Genomic DNA, 27,655 nt, shown 5'->3' with positions numbered 1-27,655 from the left:
ATCTTGAGGAAACATAAGACATCAAAATTGAAGGACATTTTACGAAATAACTGGCATGCATTCTTCTAATATATCAATGTCAAAAAAAAAAAAAAGAGAGATGAAAGAGATGGGGCAACTCATGCAGCCCATGATCTGGGATTTTCTTTTGCTATAAAGGATATGATTGAGACAAATAACAAAATCTGAACAAGGTCTGTAGACTAGTTAATTCAAATATGAATTTCCTAATTTTGGCCGCTGTAATATGGTTCTGTAAAAGAATGTCTTTGTTTTTTGGAGATACGTACTGAAGTTTGTAAGGTAAGGGACATCATGTCTTCCACTGACACTCCAATAGTTGAGGGAAAAAAAATTATACATACCCGAGAATATGGAGAGAGAAAGAAAGAAAGAAGCCATGTGGTTAACATGTAGGTAATCTGGGCGAAGGATATACAGGAATTCTTTATAAAATTCTTGCAACTTTTCTGTACATTTCAAAACTTTAAAATAATTAAAAATAAACATATACACACAAAACTCATAAAACAAACAAAATTCAGTTCTGTCTAATAGCAAATCTCCAGGCTCCATAATATACAACTTGTAAGGAACTCCAGCTCAAGCCTGCCTCAGGGGAAAGTGGGCCTGGTTAGCTACTTGCTCACTCATCTAGCCTCCTCCCCACTCACTAGCTCCATTAAAGGCTCATCCACAGGTGGAAAGTGAGGGAGGGGATAAAGCAAAGTGTTTTTGTCATACATGGCTGACAGAGTTGTAATTTGGAGTCAGTGCTCTTTGCTAAGGCAATCCTAAAGTGAATTTCTGTCTGTGGATATTTTTGGCACTCCTGCCCAGCATTCACTGTATTTCCTGTGCGGGTGATGCCTCCCCTCACTTTTTACTCAGCAGTACACCTCCAGCAATGGTCAGTTTTCTGTCTCAATTTGGCTAGGTTATAGCACCCAGTTACTCAGTCAAACAGTAAATGTAGGTGTTGCCGTGAAGGAGCTGTGTAGATGCAATTGACGTTTACAATTAGTTGATTTTATATAAAGGAGATTATCCTCTGTAATCTGGGTGGGCCTGATCCTCTCAGTTGAAAGGCCTTAACAGCAGAATTGAAGTTTCCCTGTGGAAGAAGAGATTCCACTTGTGAACTGCAGGGACAGCTCTCACCCTCTCACCTAAGAGTTTCCAGCCTGGCCTTCCTGATGGCCTGCTCTGCCAGTCCCACAATCATGTAAGTCAGCCCCTTGCAGTAAATCCCTTTATCTATCTATCTCTCTCTCTCTCTCTCTATCTATCTATCTATCTATCTATCATCTATCTATCTATCTATGATCTATCTATTATCTATCTATCTATACTCCTGGTTCTATTTCTCTGGTGGAATCCTGACATATCTCTTTTCCAGGCCACTGCCCTAAATCCCAATGGACAATTGTAAGGGTTCATGGTGGGTCTCTTAAACCCCCTCTTCTCCCTTGCTCCCCCCTCCCCATACACTTGCCTTAAGAAAAAGTCACGTATGATATCTGGTCATTCTTTATCATATATACGTTTTTTTGGCATCTGGAAATTTTGCTCAAAGTTTCAGCTAGTGTATGACTACCACTTGAACTGTTTCTTAATTGCACAAGACCCTGGGGGTCTTGCTGGGGAAATGCTTATTTTATAGTAAACAGAAGATAAGGGAAGGCACTTTTTTTTAAAGGTTTTATTTACTTATTTGACAGAGAGAGAGCACAAGTAGGCAGAGCGACAGAGGAAGAGGTAGAAGCAGGCTCCCCACTGAGCAAAGAGCCTGATATGGGGCTTGATCCCTGGACCCCGGGATCATGACCCAACCTGAAGGCAGACATTTAACCGACTGAGCCACCCAGGTGTCCCAGGGGACACACTTTTAAAATTTTTGCTAGGGGGGCTCAGAATCATAACTAGTACTGTAGTTGTTATCTTAATTTGGGTCCTTCCAGAAGCAACCTTGAGACAAGGGTTTAGGTTTATGTATTTCAGAGGTGATCTTGATAAAGATCTGTAGGTGTGGGAGAAATGTGGGAGGACAGAGAAAGGAAGGTGGCCAGTGAAGGGTGTGTTATCAAATTCTCACTGTGGGCAATGTGATCTTAACCTCTCAGGGGAGCTTTAGCAATCAGTAGGAATGCGCACTTCCAAACAATCCAACTAGGGCAGTGAGGGAGCTGGGGTGTTAATACACCGTATCTGTTCAGTTTCTGGTTGAGAGCTGCTTCCAGGAGGCTCTGATTCTCACGTACTTGGGTCCTACTGTGTCAGAGGCAGCCTTCCAGCATCTGGAAATCAGACCTACTTCAATCCCAAAGCAGAGGAGAAAAGGGTAGAATGCTGACAGCGTCTGCTAGAGGTGATAAAGTTTATCTGACCCAAGGTATTGGATACATACCAGTATCTAATACATACGATGGTGTATCAGAAACAAACTCCTTCCTTAATGGATTAAAACTACTTCTCTTCCCGGGGTGCCTGGGTGGCTCAGTCGTTAAGTGTCTGCCTTCGGCTCAGGTCATGATCCCAGGGTCCTGGGATGGAGCCCTGCATCGGGCTCCCTGCTCCGAGGGAGGCCTGCTTCTCCCTCTCCCACTCCCCCTGCTTGTGTTCCCTCTCTTGCTGTGTTTCTCTCTGCCAAATAAAGAAATAAAAATCTTTAAAAAAAAGAAAACCTACTTCTCTTCCCTACTATTACATTGTTTTCATCAATTTCCACCAGAATTATAACTTGAGCAACATAATGACATACAACCTGTAAATTTTTTGTAATAATGTTATGTTTATAACCAAAATGCCATTTATTCCTCTACATCCTTAAAGAAGATTAGGGGGTTTATCCAGAATATGTAATTCATTGCAAAATAAAATACACACTTTCTAGATAGTTCAGAATATTTATAGTTGTTAGAGCAAAAACAAATGTTTGGTTACAAATTCTTAATTTGTGGATTGCTTTGACTTTGATGGAAATACCAACTTTCTCTGAAGTATAGTCCCTGGGCCTCGAAATGTTGACCGCAAGAAGCAGCTGCTGTGATTTAGGTCTTGAAGGCAGCTTCCAAGGCTTTAGCTTTTTCTGTGATGTTCTTCTGAAAGGGCATCATGAAGTCCTCAAAGTCCACCTCATAAGTGAACCTCTCTCGCTGCAGCTCCCTTTTTCTGATCAGCTCTGCTGTTGTGGCTTCAGGACTCCAGATCTTAAATAAATCACCATATTCGGAGCAGGCATGAGTAGGAAAGCCAGCAAACATGGCAGTATGCAGATAATGCCCAATATGGTTAATTCAAAACTATGAAATTTACTTCTAAATCTATTTTAACTTATCTTTTCCTCTTACATGATGTTAGTGGCTACATGGGCATCACTATTTCTGATGGTGACTATTTGGACAACTGGAATGATTTTAGTGACCTCTGATGATCCTCTGTTGTTCATTTTTAAGATGTCAAAGAAGGAAGTGATAGAGTTAGATCATTGGGGTTTGCTACCTTTATGTCTTATGGGGAAGTCCTGAGAAAATTATTTTCATAGTAGAAGGAAGATGGGGCTGGTGGTCTCTTATTCAGCATAGTTGGATGGGCATTGGCAAGATCGCTCCTGTTTTCCAAAGATGTCTCCACCTCTTTAATTGTGGATGTTTTAGGCAGCTACTGAATAAATCCGGTGTTGCTTAGTATGAAACTCCCAAGTGAAATGGTAGTAAGAGTACAAAGAGGAAGGTTAGGGTCTGAGAAGCATCAAGAAAATGTATCTATAGCATTTGATGACCAAATGGCTATAGGGAATGGCATTGACCAAAAAATAGTTTTTCAAGGACAATTAAAATGACAATATAGAAATAGTAGCAGGGAAAACTAGATATTGGAAGCTAAACAAGTTGGACTTAGTCAAAGCAGTAGGACCTGGCAAAAGGACACCTTCAAATTATAACTATGAAAGATAATCTTCGGATATTTGTTTGGGTGCTCTGCATAAAAAGTACTTAGAAAATGATATTATGAGTTTATAACATGTTATGAAGGTCTTTCCAAAGTACTTACCCTCCGTGGAATAAATGTGATATCCACTTTCTTGGTATAACCACTGGTAATCAATGAATGGAGATAAACCACATTATCCTTACGCATTTTCTTTTCCTCTGATACGGTTGGTATGGCATAAACAGATGAAAGCGGTTCCTGGAAATGAGACAAAAGAAAAACCAACCCTATCAATTACAAAAACCTATATATACTTTCTAATATTTACCATTCTATATCTTTCTCTGAAGCCAAGAAAAAATTAAAATTAAAATGCTACCATACAAATTATAATTTGAAATGAAATAGAATATTATTATAACTTTGGATGGGGAAAGATAACTAGTTTGCCTTGTTTAACTCTATCAGAGACAGATCATACAAGTCTTCAAAATATCATCCTTGACCTATGGCCATTGATTAGAAGAATTAAATTATTCTACTAAAAAATAATGATGTATGTAATAGAAGCCTAGCCAACTGATCTTCCTTCACCTCTGCCCCCCTTACTCTCGTCTTCCATGTTTATTGCTCTCTACTGTTTATTTTCCTCCATGTTTGTTACAGTCTTTTCACCCTTTCCACTTCTTACTACCTATGTTTCTCCAACCCTTTCCAATTTGATAACATTAGAGCTTTTCCTTTTTGAATTTCACCCTGTCTTATGTCTGCAAAGAATCTCCAGAGATCCTCTTGCTTCCCTAAAAGAAGCTTCTAGCCTAGAAATACACTTGGGCTTCCCTGCTAATGACAAAGTCTTGCTCTCTCTGTAATCTGCCTGGGCAAAAACCTCAACCTTTTGCTGGTAGTTTAGAGGCATGCACATTATTCAGGATTACCAGGAACAGTCACTTTGGCACCTTTAAAACTTTCTGGAGTCATTCTGAGGGATATCCAAGTCACAAGTGGCTCAATATCCCCAGGGTTCAGTGGTAGTCATTAAAATTCCTTAGAAGGGGGATAATATGGGTAGTGAAAGATTATGAGACCAAAATGAGGAAAATCATGCTTTGCTTCTTTCCTCTTACCTTCCTTCCCTGTCCGAGCCATCTCATCAAATCTGTATGACTTAGAACCAAATATATACATATCCGATACCAGTTCTTTTTCCAACATTCTAATTGTATTTGGCTGAGCCAACTTGGTTTTTACATGGATTTTATTTGCAATGAGCACTTTTTAGAATTTTCAGTAATAGGAATTTCTTTGCTAGGTATTTTTTTTCAGTGCCGCATAATAGTGCTGAAAATATGGCTTGCATATTATTTTGCCCATGCTGTGTAACAATGTGTAAATACTGACACTCTCCTACCCCCCGCAAGCTTTTACCAGTTACTAATGGGTAGTCGATCACTTTTCTTACCTCTTCTTTCTTAACTTCAGGGCCTTCAGTCTTCACTTTAGGAGGTGGCTTGCCTTTCAGTTTTTGATTTTCTGTTGGTTTTGGCAAGTTATCCAGCTTCTCTTGAATCAAACTAACTATTCTATAGTCAGCATACGCCTTTGCAACATCCATGGCAGTATGTCCTGCTCAAGACATAAATTCAGAGTTGCAATAAACAGACTGATAATAAACCATGCCGAAAAACCTCAGTACATCAGCCCTCGGCATGTGGCAGTAAGGGTGATTACTACAGCCAATGGTTACGTGTAAGGCCACCAAGCTCGATCAGATACTCTCTAAGGTGGACCCAGCTGTGAAATCTCATAGTTTAAAGTGCCATTTACTAGCAACACAACGTTTTCTTGTTAATTTTTTTGAGCATGTTTCTTAAAAAAAATGGATAGGAAATATTGGTAGAATATTTACATTTGGATATTTGATTGATGGTTCTCTTCCCACCTTACACACATTTCCTTTCATGTGACAATTTTACACTATCCTCCCCTTTCCCTGATACAAGGAGGTATATTCAAAAAGGCCTGGGGAAGCTGGTGTCACAGTGCTCTATAGAGATGGCTGAGTATTATGACAACTGTAATATCCTCAGGCAGGCCTGAAACAATACTACCAGTGACCCAGGGGAAGCCCGAAGCAGCCAGAAGGGTTAATGCTCTCTTTGATCAAAAGGAAGCAATGGGTTCCACTGTAAGAAAATGACACCTTCAAGCAATGAGGTCAAACTTTTATTCAAATGTTTATTTTTTTTTCAGGTTGTATATTTATGACATAAGATGGGCCCCTCCCATTTACTACCCAGAGAGAGCCTCAAAATCAGGAATTGTTTTGTTCAGCTTTAGAAAGAATACAAATTCTACAGCCTTTAAAATTATGCCACTTCCTAGGGACTTGGTAGTTATGACAGTGTGATAACCCAAGGTATAGTCTGAAAACCGGTGTAAGCCCACAAACCAATGCTTCCTGGGCCACAGTGAAATAAGTAAGAAATTAAAAGTGGGCATTTAGAAATTTTGGGATGGATTTGATAGAATTTTCCATCACTTTAATCTAGTGATAAAAAAACATTACATTTTATTTCCCCACTTCATTTTCTAGTAAACCACTTTTTACTGTACTTTACGAAAGTATCCATCCATGACAGATGGCAAACATCAAGAACTGGTCCTTTCATATCAGTGACTTGAGAGGAACTGTGTATGAACTTCCAGAACATTCAACTTAGGCTTGCGGTTGCAGTAGCGACTCGCGGGGAAATATGATCTTACAAGAAGAGAACCAGAAGGGGTTTGAAACCTAACATAAATTCTCCTCTCTGACCCGAACCATCACTCATGCGCCCACGTACCTTTTCTATTTTCCAGCTGGAATTTAGCGCCAATATCAAGGAGGTACTTTACCGTATCCAGTCTACAGCTCTCGATGGCTCTAGTCAAAGGGGTGGAGTTGTTGATTGAGACCGCATCTATCACTGCTCCGGCTTTAACAAGAAGCTCAACGATATCTTGTTGGCCTGCATGGCATGCAAAATGAAGCGGGGTCCACAGGAAATTATCTGTTGCATTAACGTTGGCCCTATAAAATAAGATAGATGTACAAGCTAAAAACGTAGGTTGTTCCAAACACCAGAGGCTGGAAATGCAAAGCAAGATTTCCTATTAGTGTTATCAAGTTATTCAACTGTAAACCAGGGGGGCTCTAAATAAAGTTAAACTCTGTGCCATCATTTTTTTTGACTTGTGTTCTGCATTATCCGATAGTCTTAATTTGCTTTGTGTGCATATATATATATATATATATATATATACACACATTTTGTTTAGTTTTAAAAGGCACTTAGTTAGATCCCAGGGGCTACACTTTTTTGCAAAGGTTAAAATTAAGGAAAATTATATAACTGGATCTAATGAAGGTAAAAGCTGATAGGAAATAAAAAAGTCCTATTATTTCATTTTGTATCTACTTTCCTCTGCATGTCATAGATTTTTAAATGCACCTTCATTATTAAAATTCTATGCATGAAAATGTATTATTTTAAATGTTAGTCCTTTTTAAAAATTCACTGCCCAAAATTTCAAATTCTCATTGATTACTTTATACTCCCTCTTGATAATCTACAAATCCGAATGCTTCTTTGACCTTGACCGTTATAGTAATAACAATAATACCCTTTTATCAAATATGCAATTACTTTGCTAATAAGTGCTTTACATATTTTAACTCATTTAATCTTCAAAAAACCTGCAAGCTGCATCCTAGTAGAGCCCCATTATAAAAACGAGAAATGTGAGACACAAAAAAGAAACTTATGCCAGGTTATTCAGCTATGGTAAAAGAAGGAATTAAACCTGAGTAGTTGCTTTAGAAGTTCAGTAAAAATGTCATGAGGAGGGAATGAGACATGCCCTAAGTCATCATGATCACTGTCCCGCTTGTTTGAATTTGCTAGGATCCCCAACATAAGAGACAGACTAAAAAGCAATGCAGAAAATGAGTAAGTCCTAGAGATCTATGCAGTACTGTGATTATAGTTAATATTGTACTGTACACTTATAACCTATAAGAGGGTAGATCATGTTATCTGTCCCTACCACAACAACAACAAAAAATTCTTTCGCTGGGCTCCCTGCTCATCAGGGCGTCTGCTTTTCCCTTTACCCTACCCCCCCGCTCATGATCTCTCTCTCAAATAAATAAATAAAATCTTTTAAAAAAATAGTTTAAAAAATTCTTTCGGTAGGGGCGCCTGGGTGGCTCAGTTGGTTGGGCGACTGCTTTCGGCTCGGGTCATGATCCTGGAGTCCCGGGATCGAATTCTGCGTCGGGCTTCCTGCTCAGCAGGGAGTCTGCTTCTCCCTCTGACCCTCTTCCCTCTCGTGCTTTCTATCTCTCATTCTCTCTCTCTCAAATAAATAAATAAAAATCTTTAAAAAAAATTCTTTCGGTAATTTAAAATAAAATAAAAAGTGACTCCACACCATGTAGATAAATCTCTAGGCAAAGCAACTTTATGCATAGTTACTGGCAAACCATCTTTGGGTACACACATTCCCAGGTTCCCATTAGCCCACTTTCCCATACAAGATCTATCTGTAATCTCGACGTCAGGAATGAAGCACTTTCTTTGTCCTAAAATTCTGGAGTTGAATGTGAATTCAACCAAGAAAACACACCCTTTTTCAAGAAGAAACTTGACGGCATCTATGTTTCCAGTGGCACAAGCAGTCATTAGTGGTGTTTTGTAATAATTATCCTTCGTATCCACAGGTATTCCTGATTCAAATGCCTTTTTCAGAGAAGCCAGGTCTCCTGCCTTGGTGATGAAATTAATATTTGAAAATACCTTTGGTGGATCCTCAATGTACCAAGCAGAGTCATCCTGAACGGGATGTTCTGGCGGCCAGTCTCGGTTAAACCGAAGGCTATCTGTTACATTCTTGTAGGTTTCAATCATGTAATAGGGCGGCCCGCCGTCACTCTGGCAGGGAAATGCATGGTCAGGGATGATGCAGATTGGCAGCGGTAAGACAAACTTGCCTTTCTTTGGCTTTTTGGTCATCCCTTTTTTCTTTTTCTTAGGCCCATAGGATCCCAAGACATAAGACTTACTCAGGTACCTGGTTCCTTTAAAGAAATCATTAATGTTGACCCCAGCTCCCCGCAATTTCTCATGATACTGAGCTATCATAGCCAGCTGTTCTGGGGTCACATATTCTTGCCTCTCCTCCAGCGTCAACACGAAGTCTTCCTTGCTGACTGTCCCATCGCCTCTGTCCACAAATGAAAAGGCTTCCCGAAGGAAAGTCTCATGTTCTAGCGACCAGTCGTGAAGTCTCAGGGCCCAGAGTGGATTTGGATTTTTGGCTCCTGGCCACGCCAGTTTATTAGCGATGCGCTCTGCCCGCCGTATTTCTTTGCTTGCTGCTTTGAAGCCGCCTTCCTTGGCCACAGTCCTGGGTGTTTTATGATCTAAGTTCTTCCATTTCAGGTCACATCCTAAAACATGAAGCACCATTATCATGAATAGTGCCTAGGCACTTGCATGACTCTGCAAATGACATTCATACAACCATTTTCTTAAGCTTGAACTACTGGTCAAAAGTTTATCCCTAAATTATTTGTATAGAGCAATGAGCCCATTTAGCTACTATAATTACAAAATTAAACTGTGAATTTTTCTTTTTCTGTGAGCTTCACTTTGGTGAATTCTGAGGGAAATCTGTTTCCAGTTTATATTCTCTGCCCCGAAAGGATTAGGACATGAATCCCTATAGATACTTGAAACAAATTTCATATTGGGATACTTGCTAAGGAGACCTCCTGCCAAACAGGAAAAGAATAAGTGTGGCATTTGAATTTGGAAAGAGACTGGGTTCAGACAGCTTACGAGGCTCTTAGGAACTCAGAATGCTGTACACCTGCTTCTTTTTGAATGATTATGACTGCAAATCTGTGTACCATCTTAAACTATATTTATCTGTATTCTCCATGAATTCTATGTAATTTATATCGACCTGCTGTTTTGTGATTGGTCATGTGAACAACCTGATAGAGGACAAAGTCATTCGTTCATCAAATCTGAAAGGACTCTAGTATTACGTTTGTGTAAATTAGGCATTAAAATTCATTTTCCTTCTTGGACCCTTCCTTAAAATGATGACACCAACATTATATGTAAGTATTCCTCAAATAAATAAATTTCTCTGAGTGCATTGGGGAGTCTACTTAGTGCCACTAGGAAGGCTGTGCTGTCTATAAGTGTCTTAAGATATTAAAAATCCATTATGTATATAAATAAGTCAGACTGAAGCTCTTTCTAGCGTTTTGAATCTAGAAGAAGGCTCTTCTGTTGCTTTGCTAACATCACATAATCAAAAAGATTGCTACTCAATCAGTATGTCTAGCAACCAAATACATAGGCAGCTGCGTGCAAAAATAAAACATGCCCCTCCAATACTTCATAGTTTTATTCCTTGTCAAAAAGAAAATGAGTCACCAGTGCTTTTTAAGATTAATACTTCCTTTGGCATTGTCAAAATGTAAAATTTTATATTAAGACTGATAATTTTACTAGTGGTAGAAGAACTCAAAAAGTATTATGACAATGAGGACTCTAAAATGTCCATATTGAACAGTTTTAAGAACAGTGACTTATTGAAAAGGGGACCTGAGACTGATCTCGATAGCATAATTCCATAGCAATTTCAAGCATGCTGTTTTTACTTAGTTTTTTTGCTTATTCAAGGTGTCTGGGTGTTTATCTACCATCTCCCAAGCCACTCCTATATTCACCCCTAAGGATCAAAGGACTTGAAAGGTGTTTTATCTTGCTTCCTTCTGCTCTCAGTTTCCTCCTAGTTAGAAGCCTTTATGTGGATAAAAGACTCCAACATCACAGCTTAAAGATCTGAAGGCCCTTTTCTTCTCCTTTTGCCTTGGGACTTTTTGTCTCCTCCTCTATAATTAGTAAAAAAAAAAAAAAAAAAAAAAAAGATCCATTCATTCCCTTTGTGATGTATGATCTGCGGTCAAAGGTACTCAGCTTACAGCTGGTGTGCGCTGCGGAGCACCAGCCAAAGGCCCAAGAGAAAGAGAAGCCTCATGGGGTGCTTCCCTAGAACTGCTCCAAACTCCCAGCTTCTGCCCTTGGACACAGCACTCATACTGCTTACGGGGACTTGTAAATTGTTCCAGCAGTAGGACCACGGTCAAAGGAGGAGAACACTGAAGAAGATAGTTTAATGTGGCAAAAGAATTCAGCCTTCACGTTTAAGTATAGAAGACACTGAATCCAGGGAGTTTACTCAGAAATGAGCATTTCATGGTTAATGCATTGTTTGTTGTTGCTCTGATTGCCTTAGATCCAAGACTCAAAAGCTGGACATTTAACTGGTCACGTTTCTGCTATGGAACTGGGTCCCCCACCTTGATCCAGTGAAGTGGTTGTACTTCCAAACATGCTACAGAACTAAGAGTACTTTCAGACCCTGTTTTAGAAACACGGTCTAGTCTCATGACTCTGCCAGGAAGATAATATTTTTCTGCATCATTGGGAAGTCCTTTGGCATGGCCCAAGCTCTTACTAAATGTGTTTCTCAATTTGCTTTTTGTGACTTTCTCCCAGGAGTACATAAATAACAGAGTAGATGTCTGGTGATGTTTGTCCCAATAATAAAGTGGTCATTATGTTAAAGTTGAAGAAGCTTGTCTTAATCTGGACAGATCTTTAGTTCTTAGAAATATACAGTGTTAAAAATGTCAGAATAAATTGCTGATAGTAACAGATTTGAAAACAAGACTGATGAGACCGTTTATGGGGGCAAAAGTTGCATTTGATATATTTTCCTTTATTTGTTAAAAGTGTTTATTATTTGGGGGGGTAGGGGGGAGAGTACGAGCTTGTATAAGTTCATAAAAAGTAGAAGTGAATCAGTTATTACACTCTTAGTTATACAGGCACATTAGTCTTATTTATATTGGTGGTTACAATACAGGATCTCTAGGCCCCAGGGACTTCTAAAATTCTCTGCTCTATCCTAGAATTGTAGAATAATAGGCTAAGTTTTTGCCTATTTCTCAAACTGGAAAAAAAAAGAAAAAAACACTACCATAAAGTTCAGTAGAATGCAGTTCCACTTCTAATGAAGAGTTAGAAACTTTTTTTTAAATGAAGATTTTATTTATTTGCGAGAGAAAGAGACAGAGCACAAGGGGGCGGGGTGTGGAGGGGCAGAGGGAGAAGCAGACTCCCCCTGAGCAGGGAGCCCAACATGGGCTTAATCCCAGAACCCCAAGATAATGACCTGAGGCAAAGGCAGATGTTTAACCAACTGAGCCACCCAGGCGCGCTGAGTTAAAAACTTTCAATGTACATCCAGTCAGCATGTAATTAACACTAATTTGATCCATAAACTTAATTAGCTAATATTACCACTTCAAGGAATACATTAAGCTATACATACATACTTCATATTCCTAAATTAATAGTTACATAGAAGCTTCAGGAAAATCTAAAATATTACTTACCTTTCAAATTTTCCATGAAAATTTTCATTTTATGTCATATTTGTCCCTAAAACACTTCTCCCATAATTTCAAATTATTTAGAAAAGTTTATCCTTTGCACTTGATACAATTGAACATTTTTTAATAAAATTGTTAAAACTTCTGACTAAAAGACATAGTTTTCAGTATTCGTCCTTCAGATTGATGTCGACAGTTTTTTAAAAGGAGTTTAATAACTATAAGCGTTTTAATAATTAGTTGACCCATGAACAATCCTGTTTAGATTTTTAACAATTACCTAAAAATATTTGAGAATGTGGGTTTTCATCACTTTAAGACAAGATTCATGATTTGACAGAAGGTATGGTAAGAAAAGATTCTCGGGCGCCTGGGTGGCTCAGTTGGTTAAGCGACTGACTTCGGCTCGGGTCATGATCCTGGAGTCCAGGGATCGAGTCCTGCATCGGGCTCCCTGCCCAGCGGGGAGTCTGCTTCTCCCTCTAACCCTCTTCCTTCTCGTGCTCTGTATCTCTCATTCTCTCTCTCTCAAATAAATAAATAAAATCTTTAAAAAAAAAAGATTCTCAATTTTCTTTCTACGTATATAACTGATGTTCGGCTATTGAAAAAGATAAGCAACTGACAAGTGACAGGCCCAGATTCTCTGCTCATCTACAACATGGGTAAATCATAAATACTTTAAGCATAAAATTGTTAGGCAATTTTACCTCGCTGAGCTATATATTTACAGCAGTCTGCAAAACCACCCATGGCAGCATAATGAAGTGGTGTGTTCCCATTCATTGATATCAGCCCCATGTCTCCATTGTAAGCAAAAAGAAGCTTCAATATCTGCAAAAAAAATCATAGATATTGTAGAGGAATAGCAATGTTCATTCATTGAATGAAGACTGGCACCTAAACGTGTTCTCCAATAGTTACTTAGGCTACATGTGGCTATTTAAAATTAAATTGAATTAAATAGAAAACAATTTTTAAAAATCCAGTTCCTTAGTTCCACTAGCCATATTTGAAATACTCAAAAGCCACATGTGGCTACTGTATTATACAGCACAGATTTATAACTTTTCCACATTGCCAAAAGTTCTATCAAATAACGTTGATCTAGAGGTTAGAAAATTCTATATTCAGCTGGGGCATCTTAGTGAATTCTAGTAATTCTAGAAAACATCAGCCTATGGGAAATATCATCAGGGAAGCAAATTCTTTACCACACGTGACTTCTACTGTGGTGTAGATTTTTATTGCAGGGGAGAGACCGAATGACAAAAACAAAGATAATTGTTAAAACTCAGAAAATTGATTAAAGAAAGTTTAGATGTAATTGAGAATTAAAAAAAAAAAAAGGAGAGCAATGGGTGCCTGGGTGGCTCAGTTGGTTAAGCAACTGCCTTTGGCTCAGGTCATGATCCTGGAGTCCCGGAATCGAGTCCCGCATCGGGCTCCCTGCTCAGCAGGGAGTCTGCTTCTCCCTCTGACCCTCTTCCCTCTCATGCTCTCTCTCATGCTCTCTCTCTCAAATAAATAAATAAAATCTTTAAAAAAAAAAAAGGAGAGCATTGGTTCCTATTTTGTTTCTGCAATGTCACTGTACCTATGAGATATCCTTTGCTGGTATATTCAGATAACCAGAATACTGAAGAGTTTAAAATGGAGGTGAGTCATTAGATGCACACAAAAAATCAGGGAGATAATGGGGCGCCTGGGTGGCTCAGTCAGTTAAGTGTTTGCCTTCGGCTCAGGTCATGATCCCGGGGTCCTGGGATTGAGCCCGGCATCGGGCTCTCTGCTCAGCGGGAAGCCTGCTTCTCCCTCTCCCACTCCCCCTGCTTGTGTTCCCTCTCTCGCTGTCTCTCTCTGTCAAATAAATAAATAAAATCTTTTAAAAAAAAATCAGGGCGATAAGAGTATGTTGACATTGTTCTCTCTACAATTTGGCCATGCCGGACGTATTATGAAGATTTTAATATGTAATAGGGGCATAAAATAAAGTAGTCCTGGTTGTCAAAACTTTTAAATTACCATAGTTAAGGATACAGAAAAACATGGTTAGTAATATTAAATGCATAAACTTGGCAAGCCAATAAAACTGAATACAGAGCTAGACAAAGTTAAAAGAAAAGTATTTGATATAAAATATAATTTTAGAATTACTTAGGGAAATCAAGATGGTAATGTGGAAAAAATTCTTAATATAACCTATATAATATTTAAAAACTTGAGGAAAAGGTAAGTAATGGTGAGCAACAAATTTTAAAGCAAAGGGCAGATTCTTACATCAAAAAAGCCTCCTTTGGCAGCAAAATGTGCAGCTTGTTTTCTCTCATTGTCAAAGGCATTCACTTCACCTCCTCTTTCCAATATCCCTCGAACTAATTCTATCACTCCTTCTCTTGATGCTTCCATTAAAGCCGTTCGACCTGTGGACTGGACAAGAAGCAGATGAAATTCTGGTTATACTTGTCATCTTAAATAACACATTTGGTATACATATGTTCTCAATCCATTTGGCCTTAGATTCACACTGGCAGGTTTAGTTCTCTACATCTTTATTAGTTCCACAAAGCAAATAGGAAAAATGAAGTCAGTGCAGTGGGTCAGTGTAGAGAGTTCCAATATCAGATTCAGGGTCACACCAGATGTCCCTGTGAAAATATCATGCCTAAGATGCATTTTTTCTTTTTTTTTGCAAAGAAAGTAGGGCAAAAGGGGAGAAAAGAGGGTAAAATATTTGCTAAAATTAGGTTATAAGTGTTTTCTAATGAGAAAAAAAAATCTATTTTTATTGTCTTGAAATGCCTCTTAAAAAAATGAGAAAACTCAATAAAATTGGCCAAATGAGGAGAGGGAGCAAAATGACTAAGGGAAATAGCACAACTACATATTTTCTTTCCAAAAAGATTAATTTTTATTAGACATTGGTGATACCTTTTCTATTTTCTCTAATGATGTTTTACCATTATGCATAATAAATACCAATTTTCCAAATGTAATTAGGAAATAAACCGTAAAATCATGGCAACATAAAGATAATGAGAGTATATCATCTTAAAGCATTTTGAATAGAAATGAAAGTCTATAAGCTGACAGGGTAATTTTACCATATTTAAATGCAAAAAAAAATTGCACTACTAAGACTCTATAATTGAAAAATAAAGGAATATTTATAATCACAGGACTAGTCATACTGAGTTGATAGCATTTGGATTAGCTCCTTTGTCCAGAAATGTCAGGCACGTGTCTTTAATATCATGTGCTTCTTCACAAGCTCTAAGAAATATTGGTTTTCCTTCATAGGTAGAGTTGTTGACATCTGCGCCATGTTCCAGGGCAATCAATGCACAGCGATAATGCCGCTTAGTAGGTAAAATGCAGTAAAACAAAATACCTGTGAAAAAATAGAATCCCCAAATAGTACTTCATTAATAGTCTCTCTATATTTGAACCAGATAGCAAAGAAAAACTAATAATTTTGAAATCCATAATTGGCTAGTTGAAGGTGGAGAGCAGAGGTGTAGCTACCTTGCTTTTCCTTCTGAAACTGACTGAAACACCAAGACAAAGTCAAAAAGAGAGTCAACCTCTGATACAATTAGAAAACAGTCACAACCAAATGTGATAGGACCTGGTTCAGGGAAGAATCTGAGTGCTGATATGTGAGGCCCTGTCAACCTTGGGTATTTGGCATCTTGCAGTCCATGTGCAGGATGGTGTGTGCTGGAGGGCTAGTGGTGGGTTGCTATGTCCTGTCTGAAGCTGCAGAGTGACAAAGCAGATGGTACTAAATGATGAAATGTGCAGACTGGCCATGTTTACAAGAAGCAGGCTGTCAGTACAGCAGCATTAAGAAGAAAAAGTTGATGACAAGGGGCTCTGCCATTTTGGCGACTCGTTTTGTTCCAGTGAAGAGAGGAAAATGCAGCCCTCCACATAATCCACGTCAAAAATGCACTACAGACCAGGGGTATTGTTGTAATCTGGGCAAACAACAGTCAAACTCCAAACTGACTTTGTAATGACCTCACTCTAAACAGGGGCTTCATTCAAAGAGGAAGAGTAACCAACAAAAAAAACCCAGCATGTGACCTATGAAAAATACAGATACCGAAAGGAAGAAACCTGATGATAAAAGCTAGGTTAAAAGTACACGCTGGAAAAACTATACTGTGTTGAAAATTATTGACTGTCATATTTCTATGATAGCAAAGAAGTTAAATATAACTTTTTTCCAAAACAAAAGTGTGAAGATGGACCAAGACTAAATGCAGGGCTTCTAGGACAATAGAAGATAAAAGAAGAAAAAGCAGAAGTTAAGCCAGCTGAGCTTAGGAAGAAATGGTAGAGGAAAATAAAACCACCAAAGAAAGGAAAGTCAAACTGGAGGCAGGAAAAAGGAGAGCGCAAAAACCATGGTCATGGAAGTGAAGAAAAAACTTGACAGAACTAAGGAAAATGTAACAGATGGGGAAGAGCTGAAATGGTCTAGAGAGTCAAAGAAGAGTTAACATATATGTAATTGGTGCGCAATAACAAAAAAACAAGTAGAACAGAAAAAATATGGAGATACAACAGAAGAAAACTTTCTTGAAGTGAAAACCTGAATTTGAAGATTTAAAAAGCATACTGGGGGGTTGCCTGGGTGGCTCAATCATTAAGCATCTGCCTTCGGCTCAGGCCATGATCTCAGGGTCCTGGGATTGAGCCCCACATTGGGCTCCCTGCTCCACAGGAAGCCTGCTTCTCCCTTTCCCACTTCCCCTGCTTGTGTTCCCTATCTGTGTTTCTCTCTGTCAAATAAATAAATAAAATCTTTAAAAAAAAAAAAGAAAAGACAAAGCATACTGGGGTCTCAGGAAAAATGGACTAGGAATAATCAATGAGGTGTGCCTTGGTAAAGCGAGGTAGACGACATGTCCTGTGAGCCTCTGGGTAACAATTCAAGTCCTCTATAAAGAGGAAAGTCAAGGGGCAGGTGGGTGGCTCAGTCAGTTAAGCATCTGCCTTCAGCTCAGGTCATGTCCCAGGGTCCTGGGATTGAACCCCACATCAGACTCCCTGCTCAGCGGGGAGTCTGCTTCTCCCTCTCTCACTCCCCTTGCTTGTGTTCCCTCTCTCTTGCTGTGTCTCTCTGTTAAATAAATAAAATCTTAAAAAAAAAAAGGAGGATAGTCAAGCTGGCCTCCAGATTTTGCCACAGCAATAGTCAATGCTAGAAAATAACTAAAGGATCTCTACAGTATCACTTGAGAAAGAAAATGGGAGGGTTTTTTGTACCTACCAAGCTGGCTGTTCATATATAAAAGCAGTAGACATGTAAGTTTAAGGATGCAAAATTATTGTACTAATCTCTTCTTTCATAGCAAAATATTGATGAATACCATGTAAAGTGTTAATTCAACAAAGTTTTATGTATATGAAAAGCTATTAAATTCGCCATTAAAACAATCAAAAACATTTCTCTTCCCAAGGGGAAAAAAAATCTATATATGGTGGTGGGTGTTAACTAGGCTTATTGTGGTGATCATTTTGCAATGCATACAAATATCAAATTATGTGTACACCTGAAACTGATACAATGTTGATGTCAATTATACCTCAATTTTTAAAAGTCAATCAGTAAATAATAAAAGTAAATAAAACTACCATTCCAACGACAAAAAAAAGATCTAAAAGCAGACCATTAACCTTAGAAAATATAACGCACACACACCAAAATAAAGAACATATGGACCATGTAGGAAAATATTTTTATATGTATTTATTTATATATTTATATATATTAAATATATTATACCCTCATAACATAAAATAAATGACAGCCCTGGGGCCAAACCTTTGGGCCATCTAGATAAATATAGGTTGGATAAATTCTACCATTAAAATAAAAACCACCATTTATATAAAATCAAAATCTAAATATATTTCATATAAACAGATGCATCTAATATAGGGTTACTCAGAACAGTTAAAAACAGAAAGATGGCCAAGGACATGGCTGAAAATAGAAAATCAAAGACACAACAAGTCATAGCAGGCAAAATTGGGCCAAAACAATAACAAACAACAATGTCACCTAGAGAATACCAGATGAGGTTGAATTTGTTACAAAAGGCCCTAAGGTACTTAGGAAATGGATACTTTATAATGATGGTAGGTGCAACTCACAGTTAAAGTCTATCTGGGTTGACTCTTTAAGCCACAATGAACATGAGTCAAGATGATAGACTGTAGAATTCGCATACTACATTTATGGGACTGGGTATGCATTCCTATAAATGGGAGAACCAATGGAATGGGTGCTATTAGGAGCTAGTCTAGCTTAACCCTTGAAGAGAATAGATACCATTCCATACTCCAGAATGGACAGACACTAATTAATCCTCTAGGACAACATATAGGAAAGAGCTTCTTGGCTTAGAGATTTACATTTTCCATGTTCTGCAAAATTTTTCAAAGTACAGTTTAACCTAGAGTATGTCCCACATCCTTCTAAAGATCCAGTAAGTGTTTTAACCATTTAAATGTTGGCTTGTCCTTTAGGACCAATGTGCAGTGAATGAAACATCAATCACTGGAGAATAGGATGTCAATGGCAGAGACTTCTGTGGAATAAGCAAAGCAGTTGGGCAAGTGGCAGCCAAACAGAGCTGTGCAAGGTGAGCTAGATTCGTTGACGTGGGGAAGACAGGGCTCGCAGTGCAATAAGCACACCATGGGTTAGACAGAATCAAGTCTCTATGGGGCCGGACTAACAAGGTCATGTGTGCAACAAGATTTATATTTGTTCCAAGTTTTATATTTTTAATTCTTCCTATGTGATTGGTCAGATTGTCTTCTCATACATTCATCTCCCAGAACCTTGACAGGTTTAATATTAATTTGAATGAGCTTAGATATTAACCAGATGGCTGTTGCATTTGCTACTAATATTCACGTGATCCTGTTTCTAATTTTACTTTAGTTTTAATTTTACAATTTTAGATTTTTATGATAAAATTTCTCAACCTTTTTTTTTTTAGCTTATATTTCTGTTTCAAATTCCAGAAGGTAAATTGTTCTCCACTATAGTGTTTCCCCAAAGTATATTTCACAAAACTCCAGGTATATAAAATGCCATAAGGAAAAACTATTTCAAGGGTCTAAGACAAATGGAAAATGTCACTGTCTTTAGTCTGTCTGACAAATGTGAAATCAACACGTCTCAACTTGTTTTATCCAATGTTTCTCTAACGAGTTTGGCAGTGGAAACAATTTTGCATGTAATGCTTTTCAACATCCTAGAGATTCAGTGGTCCATGGAACACACTTTGGGAAATGATATTTTATAGAGCTTTAAGAGGCTTTTCTTTTCTTTTTCAGGATTTAACATTTTAAAACACATTTGATCCCTGAATTGAAATCCCTGAATTTCATTATGTGGTGCTATTAAGTAATTAAATGATTGTTCCTTTCCTGTCCTCTCCTATTATTTTAAGAAAGTCACTTATCAAATACCAAGTCTGGAGAGAATTATAAAAGCGGATTTTGTTCCTGTCAAAAAACATTAACACTAAAAAATGGGATTTATTTCTCCAGTGTGGGACTGATGTTAATGGCTTTGTACTTGAAGCAACTCCTTGGGACAACTGATTAAATCTACCAATTTATATTAAGCCTGGTGGTAATTTTCTTGGTGATTTTCATAGGGCTGTGTCAAGTCCTTCTGAAACCTTGAGTTATTTGGGCAAGAAGCTCCCAGACAAGGTGTTGAGATGAGATTAGGGAGAATAGAGCAGGGAAGTAGGGCTAGCTCACCTGAAAAAGCATGGAAATGCCATGTCTCAAGGTTCAAGTCAGGTTTCCAAATACATTTAAATTGACCCTCAAGAATTGGATTTTATGCCAGAATCCACCTTAGCCCTTCCAGTTCCCAGCTGCAACCCCTTTCTGCATCAGGCTGCTATTGAGAGGGGACACAATCCTTTTGGAGTCCAAGTTGAGTACTCTTTGAGGTTCTAAAGTATAAAAAAGATTAAGAAATTCTCTTCCTCATCTTTTGTTCTAAACAAGATTTTTGTATTTTATAATCGATGATTCTGTCTATAGTATTATCAGTGTGTATCATTAAAAATTCTCCACATTTAGAAAAACCACCAAACACAAATTAATCTAACTTAATTTTTTTAAGGGAGACATCTCTCAGAGCTCGTTTCCTAAGATATACCTTAATACCATTTTCAAATTACAGGGAGTTGGTGTCCTTAGGTACAGGAGTGAGAACCTGGCTTTTCACTTAAACTCATGAGTAATTCACTTCCACAGTTGGAAAGCAAAAAAGTCCACTTTCTGGATTGCTGGCTACAGAGTGGATTGCACCTACTGGATAAAATGTTGGGATTTTTACCTTTTCCTTCATTATCAACTTTAGTCATGTCAGCCTTTGCCTTGGCTAATATTTCCATGGACAATTCATGCCCCAGCTCTGCAGCCCTCATTGTCGGAGTACGACCCATCTTGTCTTGCACATCAGGGTGAGCACCAAGGCTAAGGAGAAAGCTGACCATATCGACGTCATTGGAAACCGAGGCCAAGTGCAGAGCACTGTGTCCATTGAGGGGGTCTGTGAAATTGATTAGTTCAGGGTATCCAAGCCTGATCAGCTTTTCTATCTGCTTCGTGTCTTTGTTCTGAACGCACTGAAGAACTTTGTAGATCTGCAAGTTCTCAAGTCTCTTATCGGCTAAAGCCATACTCGACCACCTTCTTGAAAATGCTTTTCTGGACCAAAACAAAAACTATAGCAGCAAAAAAAAAAAAAAAAAAACAGAAACACACAACTCCAAGTTAATTTTGTCATCTTTAATTTGGCATAAATAATACTATTTTAAGTCTTCCCTAAGAAGAGAGGCTGTTTCTCACGAAATGTTATTACCACAATTTATTGCAATTGATTTCACAAAAAGTATAAATTATACATAGAGAATATTCAGCTAGCATAAAGCTAAAATATTTCAAAACAAATGTTTCATCATAATTAATATCAGCCTTGCTGATGCAGCTTTCTTGCTAATTTAATTTCTTGTTTCATTTAACCCTCCTTCCTTGACATAGCCTCCCTATTCTATCCATGAAGAAGGTAAGGCTAACAGAAGTGCCAAGGTGAGGATTTGAGCTCCCCACTCTATGGCTCTGTACCAGCACGTCCTTCTAACCTAGAGACCATACAGGTCTTGGTAGTTAGCAAATGTTATAAAGAACGTGTGGAATTTTAGGTGCTCATTATAAGCAGGAATCTACTGGGCTCAGTGGGATACTAAATGTGATGGATGATTTGTGTCACTTCACATGGGAATGACGTAGGTAAATGGTTGAGAGACAACCATAATTTTCATAAATAATCCCACTGTTAAATTGTGATGAGCATTCTGATATGTAATTTTATCTCTTCTTTACTGTTTATGGAAAAACAATCTTTTGAATTGAGTCATAGGTCATGCTAGGTACACCCAGCTTGCTTTGCTTTCCTCACTTTTTTGGGAAAAGAACCCCATTACCGTATGGGGGATCCATTCCAGATCATCCAGTCCTGCTATCCTAGGCCAAGTCATTGCCACAGACTTCTAATTTGCCTCTCTGCTCCCACAATGGACCCCTAAGGTCTAGTCTCTGTTCAGTCCTCAGAAAATAATTTTAAAAATGTAGATCGGGTAAGGTCAGGAAAGCTTCCACCCCAAAATTTTTGATGGGGCTGCCCCTTCTATCCCCTGTGATAGGAATGGGTCTGAGACCGAGGCTTAGCCGGTGTGAATGAACTCTCTCCCTAGGTACAGGGAATGTCTCAAGCATATGCCGGGAAAGACATGAGGCATTCAGCACCCTACAGGACCCTCCTGCTAGAACACGGCCAGACTACTGTGTGCTGAGGCAGTTAAGCAGTAGGATGTGGGGCTGTGGCTGTGTGAGCCATGGTGGCTGTCAGGGAGCGTGGGTGTTACAGAGACTGAGACTGAGGGCAGATGTTGCGCTTGGGACTCCATTGTGCCAGAATTCACCTACCACTTTAGTTAGTCCACATGACATTAGCTCAGGGCTGCAGGAGTAAATATGCCCTCCCCACCCCCCTTAATTTAGATAAACTAGTTAGCCGGGTTTCTGTCATTTGCAATGGAAAGGATTTCATCGTACTATAAAATCTGAAACTGCACCACCTTTTCTCCTCAAGCCTGCTCCCTTGCCTACATTCCCTGTGGCGGTGAATAGCACTGGTGACCATTTGTTCCTCTCGAGCTGCGTCCCTCTAAGCAACCCCATCTCCATTGCCTACTCCCCTTCTCCCTCACCACCCACTCTTCATCCCGCTTTTGCTGGCTCCCCTCTTCTGTCAGAAGCCTAACTGTTGGGGTGCCTAGGGCTCGGCCCTCAGGACTTGTCTCTATCCTCACACACTGTCCTGATGGTCTCATCCCATCTCATGACCTTCATCCCAATTTGAGGCTTCTGATTGTTCACTCTCAAATTTATACAGCCATCTCTGGCTCTCCCCAGAGTCCAAAGTGGTATCTCTAACTTGCTGACTCTTCATCCTCACATGGACCTCCACTAGGCAGATAAAACGTCACCCGTCGGAAGAGAACAACTGGGAGCGTCCTGACCTTCTCCCGTTCTCCCCACTCCCGATGGTGCCATCACCATCCATGAGTCTACTCCGAGGAAAATACTAGAAGTTATTCCTCATTCTTTCCCTGCAGAACCCCCACTCTTTAAATCCATCAGCAAACCCCATAACTCTATCTCCAGAATATAGCCTGACATCAGCTGCCAGGGGTGCCATCCTCGGCCAAATCCTTGCCACAGACTCTAGGTCGTCTCCCTGCTTCTTCAGCAGGCCTCCAGAGCCCCTTCTCTTTTCAGTTCCCAGGAAAATCTTTCTAAAATGTAGATCAGACAAGCCTCCACCCCGAACATTTTAGCATAACTATTTTTGAATATAAAGAAAAGTTGAATACCCATATATCTACCCCTGAGATCCTACCATGAATGCTTTTCTTGCTTTATCACCTACCTATCCATCCTTCTGTCTAGCACGTATCCATCTTATTTTTTGATCCATTTCAAGGTAAATTGCAGACATATTCCAGCATACAGTATCCTTAACTAGAGTTCAATATTTGCTTACAGCTCCTTTTTTTTCTTTTTTGCCTTTTGAATATATAATGAAATGTACAAGTATTAAGGGTACCATTCCATGGGTTTTGACAAACACATACATCTATGTAACGCAAACTCCTGTTAGGATATAGAACATGATGTTCATGCCAGAAAGTTCTCTCCAAACTATCTTTTAAGAGCAGTTCAAATGCTTTTCATCTTAATCAGAATAAATCCAGACACCTCATGATGATCTTTTAAGAACATTTTCTCTGCCCCTCTGATCTTACTTCACTCCAACCTCCCTTGATAAGGTGATCTCCAGCCACACTGGCCCCCTGTTTATGGAACAAAAGCGCATTCCTGCCTCTGCCACTTCTTGTTCCCTCTGCCTGGGGTGCCCTTTGCTCAGAATTTGTCAGTTGGCACTTCCTACCGTTCAAACTGCAGTCACCATGTCACCTTTTCTTCATAACGAAACATTTCTGTATATTACATTTCTATATATCTGTAGAAACAGATATATTCAATTTATGTGTTGTGTGACTTCCCCACTAGTATAGAGCCTTCATGAAACAGAAGTTTTATATCGGGGCGCCTGAGTGGCTCAGTCGTTAAGCGTCTGCCTTCGGCTCAGGTCATGATCCCAGGGTCCTGGGATCGAGCCCTGCATCGGGCTCCCTGCTCAGTGGGAAGCCTGCTTCTCCCTCTCCCGCTCCTCCCGCTTGTGTTCCCTCTCTCGCTGTGTCTCTCTCTGTCAAATAAATAAAATCTTAAAAAAAAAAGAAGTTTTATATCATAATGACCTTTATTTCTCCATCACCCAGAACTTGACTCACGTGAGGCATTCAAGTAATCGTTGCTCGATAAAGGATGACCAAAAGTTTTAAGATCGAGGAGTGGAAGGAACCAAAGAAAATGCCCAGGTTTCTGGCTTGAGCCACTGGCTACCTGTGTTTGCGATGGGGAGCTCGAGATGTGGTCTGGATTGGTCAGAGAGTGTAGACGGTAACGCTTTGGGCATGCTGAATCAGAATCCACAAGGCAATAGGGTACACAATTCAAGAGACAGAGGTCTGAGCCTGGCCTATGGGGAGCTGTGGGGGTTTGGTGGCTGCCGGGCAGGCCGACACTGGGCAAAGTCAAGGAGGAGAGCATGTCAAGGGGAAGAGTGACCACCACTGTCAAATGCACGCTGCTGCCTAATCCTTTTCTCCCCACTCTTGCCTGCTGTTTTTTCTTTGTGCTTCCTCCTTTGCCACTGGGACATCAGTCATCACATGGCTTGTGGCTTCAATGTCCTGTTTGCCATGGCCCCTCTCTTCCCTTCTAATCTGTTTATAACACGTGGTGGACTAGGCAACCGGATAATGCAGCTGGTTAGAGCCATGTGTGTAAAGAGGCTCCCACTAAATCCTGAGCTGTCCCACAAGTCACCCACTTGGTCTCTGCTGCGTGCTGTGGTGATATTTACTTTAGCAGCTGTTTATGGTTTGTCTTATTACACAGCCATACCCTAGTTAGGTGCTGTGTCATCCTGCATACGTAGGCACGATGTACATGGAATAGGATTCAGTGCTTCCAAATAGCTCATTGACTCTCCTGAATCTACATCCCCTCATTCGTGTGAACAGAGACATCCGCATCGATGACTTCAACGCTGTCTCTGAGGCACCCACCCCGAAGAATTAACAGCATGCGGGGTCAGCCCATCAAGTTACGCTGGTGAATTCCACAGTCCACGGGCAGGTTCTAGAGCTTGCACTCTTCCAGCTAAAGCCCTGAAAGGGCTGGGGCTGGTGAGAGCAGTGCCCTGTGCTCTCCTTCACACCCTGCTGCCAAGACTGACCAAGGGCTTCGCCCCTCTGGAGGGAATAACAAAAGTCCTGTTCTCTAGTTCTGGGTTCTTCGGTTTTATTATTTTTTTTATTAGTTTCAGGGGTAGAATTTAGTGATTCATCACTTGCATATAACACCCAGGGCTCATTGTAACAAGTGCCCTCCTTTATGCCCATCACCCAGTTACCCCATCCCTTCACCCACCCAGCAACCCTCAGTTTGTTCCTTAGAGTTAAGAGTCTCTTATGGTTTGTCTCCCTCTCTGTTTTTAATCTGATTTTATTTTTCCTTCCCTTCCCTTATGTTCACCTGTTTTGTTTCTTAAATTCCATGTATGAGTGAAATCAGATGGTATTCGTCTTTCTCTGACAGACTTCTTTCGCCTAGCATAATACACTCTAGTTCTGGGTTCTTCAAAAACTTGTGTAGCATCTCTGGTCTTTGAGGGGGGCGGTCAGCATATATACACACATGCCCCCCTATGTATACTTTACCTCTGTATGACCCTGGAGCCACCTTGGCACACCCCCATCTCATCATCTATATGGACAGTCTCAAAAGACAAGGGAATATAGAACAGGATTTCTTGCCCCAAGGTCCGTGTTTGGGTCCGAATCCTCTAAAATTATATGACAATCTGCTGTGTGTGTGTGTGTGTGTGTGTGTGTGTGTGTGTCCAGGTGCATTTTTCTGTGGGCAAAGATCTGTAGAACTTATCAACTTCTCCAAGGAGTCTGTGACATAAGGATGGTTTGCTAGAAAGAGGAATGGAGGGAGACACGCCTGGAACCATGGAAAGAGTGTAGGATTGCAGGTGGGGAAATCTGCTGTTGTTTGTGACTCCCCCTTCTCTGCATTGTTTATACAAACTGGTTACATAAACCTGGACATCTTACCTACCTGGTTTGTGCCTCAGTCTCTTTACCTGTGAAATGGGGATGACTGAACCCATTCCATGGGCGGAGCGAAGAGGAAATGAGACAATCCTAGTGAAATATTTAGCAAAGTCCCTCAATGCAGGCTTGCTATGAATCAATCAAATGTCCATACGTTTCAACTCCCCCATAAACCACGGTGTACATTTGGGGGGTTCTTTACTGTCCCTTTCAGCTTTTTTTTTAAATATTTTATTTATTTGTTTGAAAGAGAGAGGGCAGAGAGAGATGGAGTACAAGCGGGGGTAAGGGGCAGAGGGAGAGGGACAAGCCGACTTCCCCCTGAGCGGAGCCCCATGCGGGACTCAATCCCAGGACCCTGAGATCAGGGCCTGAGCCACCCAGACGCCCCTGCCCTTTCAGTTTTAAGTCTCAGAAAAATCCGGAAGGGGAGGGGTGGGTTAAAAAGTAATTTCAAGGGAAAAGCCAGGTGGCAGGGAGCAAGGTGCCAAGCTCACCTCTTAGTCCTGGGGGTGATCAGAAGCCGCGGATGACCAGGCACCGACGCTCCTCGGCCTGCGGGGGCGCCCTGCGGCCTCGGCCCTCGTTCTCTGCCACCTGGCGGGGGCCCCAGCTGCGACCGCGGGTTCCAGGAGCCCGGCTTGGGCGCCCAGCCGTGAATGGTGTCTACGTGGGCAGAGCAGGCGAACCGGCGCGCGGGGCTGCAGGGAGGGGGGGTGTGTGTCCATGGGCCCCGGGTCCGCCGCGGGCGAGCTTGCAGCCCGGTGAGCGCAGGGGGCGGGGTGGGAGCCGCCGAGACAGGGCCGATTGTGAGCTTTGGCCACGCACTGCCCCGCTGCCAGGACAACCGCTCGGGGGCGCGGCACGGCGGGGCGGGGCTGGTGTCCACCAGCCGCGCGGCCCCACCAGGTGGCCCGGTCCCCGCCAGGTGGCCCGCCCGGCCCGGATGCTGGAGGAGGGTCCTGCGCTCCCAGCGCCACGGATGGGCGGAGGCCGTGAGCCCGACACCGGGGTCCGCACCAGTCCTCCCTTCTTTCATCCTCTTCTCCCACCCCCTGCCCTTATTCTAAAAAGCATTTAATTCGCAGCGCTATAAACATAATAAAATTTTTTAAAAAAGAAATAAAAAGCATTTAATTCGAAACGTAAAGCTCCTATAGTAAAGCCAACCAACCAAACGATTACAATATAGAATAAAATAATTTTAAAAGTAAAGTTAAATGAAAAATACATTATACAATAGAATGAAAAAAATCTACTTGTCAGAGACAACTGCTGTAGATTCTTGTAAATCTTCCCAGACTTTTTCTTTGCATACTCTAGGATGCATATAGAC

The 27,655-nt window shown here is 40.4% G+C and overlaps 1 protein-coding gene across 7 annotated transcripts; it reads right to left on the bottom strand.

Moving 5' to 3' along the window:
* Positions 1-541: 541 nt before the first annotated feature.
* Positions 542-27,140, bottom strand: ANKEF1 (ankyrin repeat and EF-hand domain containing 1). Of its 7 annotated transcripts, XM_025876230.2 has the most exons (11): positions 26,817-27,140; positions 23,499-23,635; positions 20,841-21,231; positions 15,646-15,845; positions 14,735-14,884; positions 13,165-13,288; positions 8,605-9,427; positions 6,780-7,006; positions 5,396-5,559; positions 4,054-4,191; positions 548-3,209 (listed from the first exon to the last, which is right to left on the bottom strand). In XM_025876230.2, the coding sequence occupies exons 3-11, from the start codon at positions 21,184-21,186 to the stop codon at positions 3,051-3,053; spliced, it is 2,331 nt and encodes a 776-aa protein (XP_025732015.1). In that variant the 5' UTR covers positions 21,187-21,231; positions 23,499-23,635; positions 26,817-27,140; the 3' UTR covers positions 548-3,050. The 7 variants fall into 7 exon arrangements, with proteins under 7 accessions (XP_073734488.1, XP_025732018.1, XP_073734490.1 ...); XM_073878387.1 differs by lacking the exons at positions 23,499-23,635; positions 26,817-27,140 and adding an exon at positions 20,252-20,451 and having other exon boundaries at positions 542-3,209; positions 15,632-15,845; positions 20,841-20,980; XM_073878386.1 differs by lacking the exon at positions 23,499-23,635 and having other exon boundaries at positions 545-3,209; positions 9,049-9,427.
* Between the last annotated feature and the right edge of the window lie 515 nt (positions 27,141-27,655).

Source organism: Callorhinus ursinus, unplaced genomic scaffold (assembly GCF_003265705.2).
Source record: "Callorhinus ursinus isolate GAN/ISIS: 27379988/994484 unplaced genomic scaffold, GSC_fseal_2.0 scaffold29, whole genome shotgun sequence".
Lineage (NCBI taxonomy): Eukaryota > Metazoa > Chordata > Mammalia > Carnivora > Otariidae > Callorhinus > Callorhinus ursinus.
The sequence above is the reverse complement of the archived record's forward strand: the minus strand, read 5'-3'. Positions and strand labels throughout refer to the sequence as shown.

Excerpts from the sequence above, each read along its gene's own strand:
- ANKEF1 (XM_025876230.2), bottom strand. The coding sequence starts at position 21,186 with ATGGCTTTAGCCGATAAGAGACTTGAGAACTTGCAGATCTACAAAGTT. Across the intron at positions 15,846-20,840 it reads AGTTGATAATGAAGGAAAAG|GTATTTTGTTTTACTGCATT; the intron begins GTAAAAATCCCA and ends ATTTTTTCACAG. Across the intron at positions 4,192-5,395 it reads CTGAAGTTAAGAAAGAAGAG|GAACCGCTTTCATCTGTTTA; the intron begins GTAAGAAAAGTG and ends TCTCATTTCCAG.